Source organism: Euprymna scolopes, chromosome 44 (assembly GCF_053919585.1).
Source record: "Euprymna scolopes isolate OS-2025 chromosome 44, ASM5391958v1, whole genome shotgun sequence".
In the NCBI taxonomy this organism is placed as follows: Eukaryota; Metazoa; Mollusca; class Cephalopoda; order Sepiida; family Sepiolidae; genus Euprymna; species Euprymna scolopes.
Genome location: NC_136525.1, coordinates 54121445 through 54134333, shown reverse-complemented (window position 1 = coordinate 54134333; position 12889 = coordinate 54121445). Strand labels below are relative to the sequence as shown.

Below are 12889 nucleotides of genomic sequence, written 5' to 3'. Positions count from 1 at the left end.
GTTTGTTAAGGGCGTAAGCGATCCCGGCGAGCACTAGGGTCGCTTACGCTCTCAACAAAGTAAAATGCGTAATGAAAGAAATTTTTTTTTTTTTTTTTTTTGACTTAAACTGAAGATCGTTTTGCTAGAGGAAGTCGTCGAACGCTTACAAACACAAAAACAACACCTCAGCCAAATCATCTTTCTTTCTTTATTTATTTAATTTATTAAATAGCTTAATGTCTGCCAGGATTTTTTCTTATTCTCGCTGATAGATAAATCGACAAAAGCCGAGAGAAAAAAAAAAAAAAAAAGGTTTCGGCCTTTTAAACCATGCCAATACAACTCCACCATAAACGACCAAATAAAAAATCGACTTTTTATTCGTTGATTGAATGTCAGTATTCTGGTCATGCATATACGCGATTGGCACAGGTAAGCCCGATATTTCTTTTTGTTTTAAAATTAAAATTTATCCATAATATCATTATTATTTGTTATTGTTATTTATCATCGTCCCTGCTGCTCTAAAAAATATATATATATGTCCGAAAAATGTTTATACTACAAATTATATAGCCTTTAAAAATAGAACCAGGTTTTGAGTATTTTTGTCTTTAAATTCGATTTTTTTCAATTAAAAAAATATATAATTTATTGCGATTCCATGCATGTACATTATGATAGATATACACACTGAAGTATTACATGTATAAACTGTATATAAACTGTATATAAAAGTATATATTATATACATAGAGAGATAGATACGTTTTTAGTTAATTTCAAATAAGTTACATAGTTACGACAATAACAATGCTACTACTTGTTTACTCGAAATTAAATAAAATAAAAAACAAACAAACTTATCGGCACTTCGACACTATTGGGATGAGATTTCTGAAATCATAATACTGAATTTCACATGAAAACAATGGAAGCTGCGTATCCCTCGTATTTTTTAAGATGATTATATCCAAAAATTACGAAAATCGATGAGGTAGAAAATTATTTTATTAAAGAAAATAGGGGTTTGTATTACTGTACACATAGATTCGAAAAAGTTGTCAAAAAACAAATATATAACAAGTAAATGTTATCAAAGGCAAGATAAGTTACTTTTCTACCAAACTGGATATATTTTTTGTGTTTTTATTCAATGTAACATGTTTATTCAGCTCGAAAAACATGCAGTGTTTACCGATGTATTGGAAAATTCAAAATGGCGCCCGACTCTCTCTTTAACAGGTTAAGTTTGGGAAAAGGTGTTATAAATAATAAACTAGACAAAATACTATTAAAAAAAACACCGAATATATGTCAACTTATGCCACGGTAACATATATTGAGCGAATTTCTAACAGTATTTTGTCTAGTTTATTATTTATAACATCTTTTCCTGAACTTACCGTGTTTAAGAGAGTGTCGGGCGCCGTTTTGAATTTTCCACGGTATGTATGCTTTTCGAGCTGAATAAACATGTTACATTGAATAAAAACACGAAAAATATATCCAGTTAGGTAGAAAAGTAACTTATCTTGCCTTTGATAACATTTATTTATTATATATTTGTTTTTTGACAACTTTTTCGAATCTATGTGTACAGTAATACAAACCCGTATTTTTTTTAAAGATGATTATATCCAAAAATTACGAAAATCGATGAGGTAGAAAATTATTTTATTAAAGAAAATAGAAAGTAGAATTTGACAATTGTAAGACACGGGAGGGTTCAAAAGGGAGGTAATTTTCCGTTTTGATTTAAACAAGATGGCCGAAAATTTTCACTTGCTACCACGATTAAATTTTTTTTTTTTTTTTTTTTTTAATAATTCGGTAATCAGATAATTTCGATTGTATAATTTGGAAGTTAACATTGTCATTTATTAGAATTGACAAAAAAAAAAAAAAAAAAATTAGAAACCATTTTTCAGATAAAAGAAAAATGGTTTATAATTTGGAATTCCCAAATGGTCACTTATTTTAGTACTGACCAGGCCCAACGTTGCTTAACTTGAGTGATCTAACGTGATTATATGTGTGTGTGTGTCTGTGTGTGGATATATCTGATACTGGTGGTAGTGCACTGGTGCACTTAAGTTACCGTGTTGAAATAGCATTACTTAGAAAACCTTTCTTAACATGGGGAAGGTGTTTTGTAATTATTCTGTACTTTCACCTAACAGTTTAATAAAAGATATCGTAAAACTTGAATTTAATTTAAAAATGCGGGGCTTGTTAAGATAGTCGACAGATCTATTGTTTTAAAAAAAAAAATTTCGTTTTAAACAAAAACAATGTTACTTATTTGTCCTGTCGAAAATAGTAATATATCCAAAAATTACGAAAATTCTTGAATATAATATAAAAACAATAGTACATTCTTTGCATGAGTACCCCCCCCCCCAAAAAAAAACACCTAGGCTACACTTTTTTTTTTTTTTTTTTTTTTTTTTTTGAAAAAGAAAAAAAAAATACTGTTTTGGACTGTTAGGCGCTCATAATGTACTCTGAATCTTCCGATGTTATAAATTTAACTCAAAAATTAAATTTTGGTAACGAATAAAAGCTATATTTTTGTTTATTTTCCGATTTTTGAGTTTTTAAATCTTTGATATCGAGTAAAATTCGACATTATGTTTAAATAAGTTCACAAGACTCGGAAGGCATTGCTGACAAATATAAATGAAAGTACTTTAAAAAAACACAAACAAAATAGGCAGGCTAGTAGAAAGTAACTTTTTATTTTATTAAATTTTTTTATGGAATTCGCTTGAGACAAGGCATAATGCCACTTGATGTAAGGAGTTAACGAACATAAAAGTTGATTGTTGCAAAGACAGGAGATGCCTATTGGCCTTAGTCTTGAAAAGACTCGTACATCAAATCTGTTGTCAAGGCCGCTGGAAAAATGGTGGGATCTTTCTATCGATCCGGTAGATATCTCACTGCTGATGCTATTCTCTATCTATATAAGAGCCAGGTACGTCCTAGGATGGAATACTGTTGCCACATCTGGGCAGGAGCTGCTAGAAAGGACTTGTCCTGCCTTGATAGAGTTCAAAATAGACTTCGTAGCCTCGTAGGAGATGTCCTTTTCTCTTCCTTGCAACCTCTATCTCACAGAAGAGATGTTGCGAGTTTGTCTCTGATGTATCGTTATTTTCATGGAAAGTGTTCGACTGAGCTTCAATCTATGGTCCCCCCTCGCCAAACTTTCACAAGAAACACTCGTCTAGCTGTAAACACTATCAATAATTCCCCCCACTCTTTATCTGTGCCTAAACGTAGATTTCATGAACAAAGCTTCTTTCTTAGAACTGCACGCCTGTGGAATTGTCTTCCGTTTTCCAGCTTTCCGGCTGACTACAATATGGTTGTCTTCAAGTCTAACGTAAATAAGTTCTTGATGAGCCGTTGCATATAAGTTATCAAATTTACCAAATTTTCATTACTAATGATTACTATATTGTCCAATTTCTACTGTACACTCTTTAACCCTTATCCTTGAGTGGCCTCTTGGCCTTGATAATGTGGTGATGCCTGTGTAAAAAAAAAAAAAAAAAAAAAAAAGGTTGTAGGTAGGAGGAAAACGGTGAACAGGAAGAGAGTTCCGCAAGCCTGCAGTTCTTGGAAACGAAACTCCTGGAATAGGGAGCTGCATTACAATGAGGTATCAAAGTAGCGAATTGGTGAAGACCACTAGACCAAAGAGTCAAACGAGCTGGGACAGAGGAAGCAGGGAATAAATCAGACAATTCTCATGAACACATGACATAATAGTATTTGTAGAACAGACTGATAATCATAAATGACCTCCCTGATAAAAATTGTCTCTGAAGATGAGTTTATTTGCTGATGACACCGTGCTATATAATATTCTTGAGGGAAAAACAAATTCACACATATCTAAGGAAATAGCTAAAACCTTAGAGGAAGACATCCTGTCTGTAGTGAAATGAGTCTGTGAATGGGTAGTAACATTTAATGCTACTAAGACTAAACTTCTTTCCTTTAATAACTACAAGAAACCTTTCCAACCACTGATTGCTATGGTTCATGATACGCTACATGAAAATACTTTGTTCAAACACCTCGGCTTAACATTCACAGGCAACATGAATCGGAACAAACACATTGAGGACATTGCCAAGGCTGCTGCGAAGAAGGTGGGTTCTTTCTACTGTGCTAAGAGATTACTCACACCTGAGAATGTCCTGTACCTCTACAAGGCCTCCATTCGCCTATGCATGAAGTATTGTTGTCATGTCTGGGCTGGTGCATCTGCCACTAGTCTGTCGCTCAAAAAGAGTTACCAACCTGGTAGGTCCCACACTATCAAACAAGCTCTGACCTCTGTCCCACTGCCGCAATGCTATGTCTCTATACCCGTTTATATTTTAATGGAATGTTGCTTCTACCTCCTCAATGCACATAACCCTAACCCGAGAAGCAGCAAAATCCCACCCCTATACAGTAGCAGTCCCCAGATGCTAGAAAGCCTTTTACTCTAACAGTTTCTCCTCCAGAACTGCTAGACTTTGAAATTTCCTACCGGGTTCCAGCTTCTCTGACTGTACTGACATGCAGAAGTTCAACTGTAATGTAAACTACATAGTATCCTTGCAATTTATGTTCCTAATGGTTACTCCCTACATCAAAAATGGCACTGTGCCTTGTTTGGGGTTAAAATGGCACTGTGCTTTGTTTGGGGTTAAAATGCAATAAAAAAAAAAAATTTCCATAACAAAATTATATACGACCTCCCTGATATAATTGTCTGAGATGAGTATATTTGCTGGTGACACCTGCTATGGTTGGAGAAGGGAAAAACGAATGAAAAACAGACATGACAGAAAAGAACAGACATCCATAGAAACAGTTTATTTCAATAAACAATTTATAGAACAAAATCAAAAATTTAATAACTAATGCTTAGAGTACATTTTCTTTTCTGTTGTTAGGACCCTTCTAGGCATGGCATTGATCAGTTGACGAATATCATCTTGAGGAATTTCTTACCATGCAATAATGCTAAAAGGCTTAGAAGATGGCTTCTTTTTCTTTTTGCAAAGGTTCTAGTCTAATATGCCCCAAACGTTTTCAATTCGGTTTATATCCAAGGACAGACTTGGCCATAAAAGTTTATTAATCCAATGTTGCGTCATCCTAGCAGAGTGACAAGGAGCTCTGTCTTCCATAAATAGGGGGTTAATTTTGTTTATTTTATCACTTGAGAATATTGATAGGAATCCTTCATGTAATATTAAAACTAGTGATCGGACGATTCCAATATTTTTACAGATTCCGATACAATTACCGATTCCGATTCTTTATAAATCTCTAAATATTTCAATATAAGTGTTATTTTTTCCCCGATTACTGCAAAAACGCATCTTAAATGTGCATATATTTTCTCAAACGTAAAAACACACTTGTGAGGGGGTGATCTAGAGATTTTAGTTTTACTGGAAGTTTAAATCAATAAATATTTATTATTTTATTATTACTACAAGCAGTGGAACATGTTTCTTAAACTAAAATTAGATAAAAAAGATAATTTAAAGAATTGATTTAGGCATCAGAAAATGGGCTCAATGTTTTCCGATGCCGATACCCCCAAAAGCTTTGATTTTTTTTTTTTTTTTTAAATTTTTTTTTTATTCAGATTCCGATTAATCGTCCCAACACTAATTAAAACATATTTAGCAGAATTGATATTTCCTTCACACTCCACCAGCTCTAAGCAACCATCACTCCCAATTACACTCCATACCATAACCGAGAACCCCTCCACGTTTCAGTGTCGGCTGCAGTCTTTTAAAGTCAAAATCTTGTGAGGGAGCCTCTACACCCATACCCTTCCACTGTTGGGAAATAATGACTCCTCAGAGAAAATGACATTGGTCCATCTCTCAATCTCAAAATGACATTGGTCCATCTCTCAATCTCAAAATGACATTGGTCCATCTCTCAATCTCAAAATGACATTGGTCCATCTCTCAATCTCAAAATGACATTGGTCCATCTCTCAATCTCAAAATGACATTGGTCCATCTCTCAATCTCAAAATGACATTGGTCCATCTCTCAATCTCAAAATGACATTGGTCCATCTCTCAATCTCACGAGCCCACGAACCCAATTTTTTTCTGCACTTGAGTTCATTGTTCAAAATCCTTAGCTTGACATTTACAGGCAACGTGAATTGGATCAAATACATTGAGGATACTGCCAAGGCTGAAGCAAAGAAAGTGTGCTCTCTCTCTCTACCTTGCTAGAGAAATACTCTCATCTGACAGTATCCTATATCTCTACAAAGCCACCATTCACGTATGCAAGAAGTATTATTGCCGCATCTGGACTGGTGCATCTCTCCCTCTTATATAGGGTCCAAAAAAAAGTCTTCAGGCCTTGCACTATCAACCAAACTCCAACCTTTGCACTATCGTCGCAATATCACATCCCTGTTCTGCAAGTGTTTTGATGAAACGTGCTCCGATGAATGCATAATTAAGAAAGCGATAAAGGATGGATTGGATCTAGTACTCCCATTCATTTGTCCGCACTTTTCTCAATAACTACTCAGAATTAAAAAAATAAATTTTGGTACAAACGTTAGTCATGGTGAAAGCAAATTTTTGCCAGAACAGATTTTCCAGGATAAATTTGATTGTACCCTCCCCCCACGTCTGACACCCAGGGGCCATTGTAGGGATAAAATTGTCCCAAAATCGTTCCTCCGTTCGTTTGTTCGCACTTTTTTCAATAACCACTCCTTGAACATTTTTGAAATTTTGCACAAATATTAGTCATGGTGAAAGTAAATTTTTTATTTTTTTATTCAGAACCTTTCAAATCCAATTTTTCATGTCAATCGCAGACATAATTTGGCTCACGGCAGCCAACCCTCCCAACATACAGCTTCATCATGATCAGCATGCCCAATGTTAAAGCCATTTTTTTTTAATGACAAACTCACAGCATTTAATCCAAGAATTCCACCTGCATGTGGCAAGTTTTCCTTTTGTCAATTCATCACAATCATACCATAAATGCTTCTTGCAGCCTTCAGCAGATCATGGCAACGCGCACCGAAGAAAACAAACAGTTTCTTTGCATAACATGCATTGCACATGCAGGAAACATGTTTCAATGTTTCACCTTCACAGTATTCACCTTCCTCAACATAGCAGTCCTCTTTTATATCTTGGTCACTCTTGGAATGCTCTTTCCAGAATTATTCACTCGTGGAGGGGGACCCCGCATGTTTGACTTGTTTTCTTTAATGTTAATAATTTATTTACTTTTTAAAGGAATTGCTGAACAAGCTTTCAACCGCATGAGATCCTTTTATTGAGATTGTCGGATTGACTTCCTCATCTTGGTTGTTATAGTCACAACGTTTCGGCCGTTTTACCCTCTGGCCTTCATCAGGTTTTTTGTATCGAACTGGGGAACCGTTTGTTAGGAGCCTCAAACACAACCCTTTATTATTATTACGGGGGTACCATGTTCGGGCTCCAGCTAGGCTCTGGGACATAATTGCTGATTCTCTGTTTTGAATGTTACTTTTCACTGCCTTCGTTCAGGATTGAACTCAACACCTTTGGGCAATCCTGAAAAAAAAAAAGCTGTAACTATTAGTGCTGCTAAGTCTAACAGGAATAACACTCACTTCAAAGGCAAACTTCGGCTTACGTCATGCATAGTAGTTGTTTATCGTCTTACATGCTACCAGTGCTTCCGCTGCACTTTTTGTGCACCCAGTGTTTGCAAGTACGACAAACAATTCAATTACACCTAAGTCCCTTTTCGGTAAATTGGAAGCGCCCCCATTTGGACATCTTCCGAACACTACAACCACTGATCATCACGTTGGTCTCGGTAACATTCACGCTAAGACTTTTTCCAAGTCTTTAACTTAGCAAGTGGGACTTCAAGTATGCTTTTACCAATGTTTACAAGTTCTGCAAACAACTGAATTTCACCAAAATCTCTTCCCATAAACAATTCATAGAACCTTCCTCTTTAACTTAGCAACTACGTCTTCAAATAGTTTCCACAAATACCAAATCAACATACAACATCCCTCACACAAAATGCTTCTAAGACACAAATGAAAAGTAATAAACTCTGTAGAGACCACAGCATATTACATCGCAAACAAATGCAACATCATCAGCATACTACATCGCAAACAAGTACAATATCACGAGCAAGTACAAATCACGAGCAAGTACAAATCACGAGCAAGTGCAATATCACGAGCAAGTGCAACATCACCAGCATACTAGACCACAAGCAAGTACAACATCACAAACAAGTACATCACCAGCAAACTGCATTGCAAACAAGTACAACATCACCAGCAAACTACATTGCAAACAAGTACAACATCACCAGCATACTAGACCACAAGCAAGTACATCACAAACAAGTACAACATCACCAGAAAACTACATTGTAAACAAGTACATCACCAGCATACTAGATAACAAACAAGTACAACATCACCAGCATATTAGATCACAAACAAGTACAACATCACAAACAAGTACAACATCACAAACAAGTACAACATCACCAGCAAACTACACAGCAAACAAGTACAACATCACCAGCATACTAGATAACAAACAAGTACAACATCACAAACAAGTACAACATCCCCAGCATAATACACTGCAAACAAGTACAACATCACTAGCATACTAGATAACAAACAAGTACAACATCACAAACAAGTACAACATCGCCAGCATAATACACTGCAAACAAGTACAACATCACTAGCATACTAGATAACAAACAAGTACATCACAAACAAGTACAACATCCCCAGCATAATACACTGCAAACAAGTGCAACATCACCAGCATACTAGATAACAAACAAGTACAACATCACAAACAAGTACAACATCCCCAGCATAATACACTGCAAACAAGTACAACATCACTAGCATACTACATTGCAAACAAGTACAACATCACAAACAAGTACAACATCACAAACAAGTACAACATCACCAGCAAGTACAATATCACCTGATAACTACATCACAAACAACTACGACATTGCCAGTATACTACATCACAAACAAGTACAACATCGCCATCAAACTAAATCACAAACAAGTACAACATCACCAGTAAGCTACATCGCAAACAAGTACGACATTGCCAGCAAACTACATCACAAACGAGTACAACATCACCAGCCAAGTACATCACAAACAAGTACATCACCATCAAACTACACAGCAAACAAGTACAGCATCACCAGCAAAGTACATCACAAACAAGTACGACATTGCCAGCAAACTACATCACAAACAAGTACGACATCACCAGCATACTACTTCACAAACAAGTACATCCTCATCAGCGTACTACATCACAAACAAGTACAACATCATCACCATACTACATCACGAGCAAGTACAACGTCACGAGCAAGTTAAACATCACCAGCATACTAGATCACAAACAAGTACATCACCAGCAAGTACAATATTACCAGCATACTACATCACAAACAAGTACAACATCACTAGCATACTACATCACAAATAAGCACAACATAACCACCATACTACATCTCAAACAAGTACAGCATCCGGAACAAGTACAACATCACAATCAAACTACATAACAAACAAGTACAACATCACCATCAAACTACATCACAAACAAGTAAAACATCGCCATCAAACTACATAACAAACAAGTACAACATCACCATCAAACTACATCACAAACAAGTAAAACATCGCCATCAAACTACATCACAAATAAGTACAGCATCCGGAACAAGTACAACATCACAATCAAACAACATAACAAACAAGTACAACATCACCATCAAACTACATCACAAACAAGTACAACATCACCATCAAACTACATCACAAACAAGTACAACATCACCATCAAACTACATCACAAACAAGTAAAACATCGCCATCAAACTACATCACAAATAAGTACAACATCACCAGCGTACTAGATCACAAACAAGTACGACATCACCAGCATACTACATCACAAACAAGTACAACATCACCATCAAACTACATCACAAACAAGTACAACATCACCAGCATACTACATCGCAAACAAGTACAACATCACCAGCATACTAGATCAAAAACAAGTACATCACCAGCATACTACATCACAAACAAGTACAACATCGGCAGCAAACTACATTACATTACAAACAAGTACAACATCGCCTGCAAACTACATCGCAAACAAGTATGACATCACCAGCAAACTACATCACAAACAAGTACAACATCACCAGCATACTAGATCACAAACAAGTACAACATCACCAGCAAACTACAGCGCAAACAAGTACAACATCACCAGCAAACTACATCACTAACAAGTACAACATTACCAGCATAACACATCGCAAACAAGTACAACATCACCAGCGTACTAGATCACAAACAAGTACGACATTGGCAGCAAACTACATCGCAAACAAGTACGACATCACCAGCATACTACATCGCAAACAAGTACGACATCACCAGCATACTACATCACAAACAAGTATGACATTGCCAGCAAACTACATCACAAACAAGTACAACATCACCAGCATACTAGATCACAAACAAGTACAGCATCACAAACAAGTACAACATCACCAGCAAACTACATCACAAACAAGTACAACATCACCAGCAAACTACATCACAAATAAGTACAACATCACCAGCAAACTACATCACAAACAAGTACAACATCACCAGCAAACTACATCACAAACAAGTACAACATCGCCAGCAAACTACATCACAAACAAGTACAACATCACCAGCAAACTACATCACAAATAAGTACAACATCACCAGCAAACTACATCACAAACAAGTACAACATCGCCAGCATACTACATCACAAACGAGTACAACATCGCCAGCATACTACATCACAAACGAGTACAACATCGCCAACATACTACATCACAAACAAGTACAACATCGCCATCTAACTACATCACAAACAAGTACAACATCGCCAGCATACTACATCTCTTTCGGATAATCAATATGCAATTTCAATTGTTTCATAAAATGGTATTTTGTGGCTATGGATTCTTGTAGACATGATGTATAGAGGATCGTATGACAAATTTTTTCTTTAGTAAACATACCGCCAAATTGTCTTATTGATACATTGGCCTTTCAGGATGAAAACAATGTTGATGGGAAATTCTTATTTATTTGGACACAACATAAGAGATTTATGCCGCACACTACACTGAAAACTATAACTCGGACTTATGTCGGATACAGTATGATCATTATTACAACAACCATGACTGGATATCAATTTGCAATCTTAATTACTTTGGACTCACACATACACTTGTACATCTGTATGCACGCAAACACATTTATACATTATACATGCATATGCATACACACACATACGTTATATGTGCACATGCGCGCAAGCGCATACGTTATACTGTACATGCACATACATGCACAAGTGCATATGTTATATGTGCACATGCACGCATACGTTATACGTGCACATGCGTGAAAGCACGTTATATGTGGACAGGTGCACAAGCGCATACGTTATACGTGCACAAGCGCATACGTTATAGTGTACATGCACATATGTAATACATGCACATGTTATACGTGCACAAACGAAACGCATAAACTTTGCGCACATGCGCATGTGCACGCAAGCGCATACGTTATACGTGCACATACACGCAAGTGCATACATTATATATTCACACGCACGTGCGTTATATGTGCACATGCGTGCAAGCGCATATGTTATACATACACATGCACGCATAGGTTTTACGTGGACATGTGTGCATACATAATACATGCACATGCGAGCATATGTTATACGTGCACATGCGTGCACACATTATACAGGTATATGCACGCTAACCCATTTACACGTTATCCGTGTATATGCACGCTAACCCATTTACACGTTATCCGTGCATATGCACGCTAAACACAAATTCATAAACACACATTTTTACACTCGTACATACACGCACATTCAGCCTATCTATACCTCCACTGTGTGTATTGTGTACCCAATGCTCACAGTACCACAAAAAATTAATTTGCATCGAACTCTCTCTTTGACAAACTGAGCACGGAAACTTTCCCCTTTTAGGGAGTTTCCCAACACTCCAACCACCGACCATCACGTTTCGGTAACATTCGCTCTGAGACCTCCAAGTATGTCTTTACAAACAAATACTAAATTATCGATGTGCAACACCCCTTCCATGAAATGCTTCTAAGACACAAAGCATCTGCCGCTAGTCTCTCACTCTTGAACAGGCTCCAAAAAATAATCTCGAATTTAATAGATCCCGCACTATCGTCCAAGTTCTAACCACTGTCCCATCACTGCAATGTTACATCCCTGTGCCTGTGCTCCGATGGATTCCTAGCAGTTGTTCCCCCATGACATACATACTCCTGACAAGCAGCAAAATCCCACCCCTTCACTATTGAGGACCCTAGAGGCCAGAAAACCTATTCTAATAGTTTCTTCCCTCGGACTGCTAGACTTTGAACCTCCCCCCCCCGTTTTCGGCTTCGCTTACTGTACTAACTAGAAAAATAATTACACAGTGAAAATAGAATTGACGAGTTTTATCATATGTTTTAATGTGGAAGAGTTGTGCGACCAGTTCAGTATGACAAACAAGGAAGATAACTCTTGATTTGAATTAAGGATCTGCCATTTTTAACCAAAAAAAACCCCCCGGAAATTCCAAGGCGTAGTTATTGAGAAAAGTGCGAACGGACGCGGGGGAATTTACAGGTCCAGTCTCTTTTCGTCGGGGGACGAGAAAAAATCATTTTTCTTATTTCGAATTATTTAATCATTCAATTT

General features: G+C 36.7%; 1 protein-coding gene across 1 annotated transcript in view; it reads left to right on the top strand.

Annotated features, from left to right (window-relative positions):
• The window catches only part of LOC145268842 (short transient receptor potential channel 4-associated protein-like), a 97949-nt gene continuing 85060 nt past the window's right edge, over positions 1–12889 (top strand). Inside the window, exon 1 of the mRNA XM_080124513.1 lies at positions 1–414. Within this exon, the coding sequence (XP_079980639.1) occupies positions 313–414 (102 nt within the window). The 5' untranslated portion in view covers positions 1–312. The remainder of the gene's footprint in view (positions 415–12889) is intronic.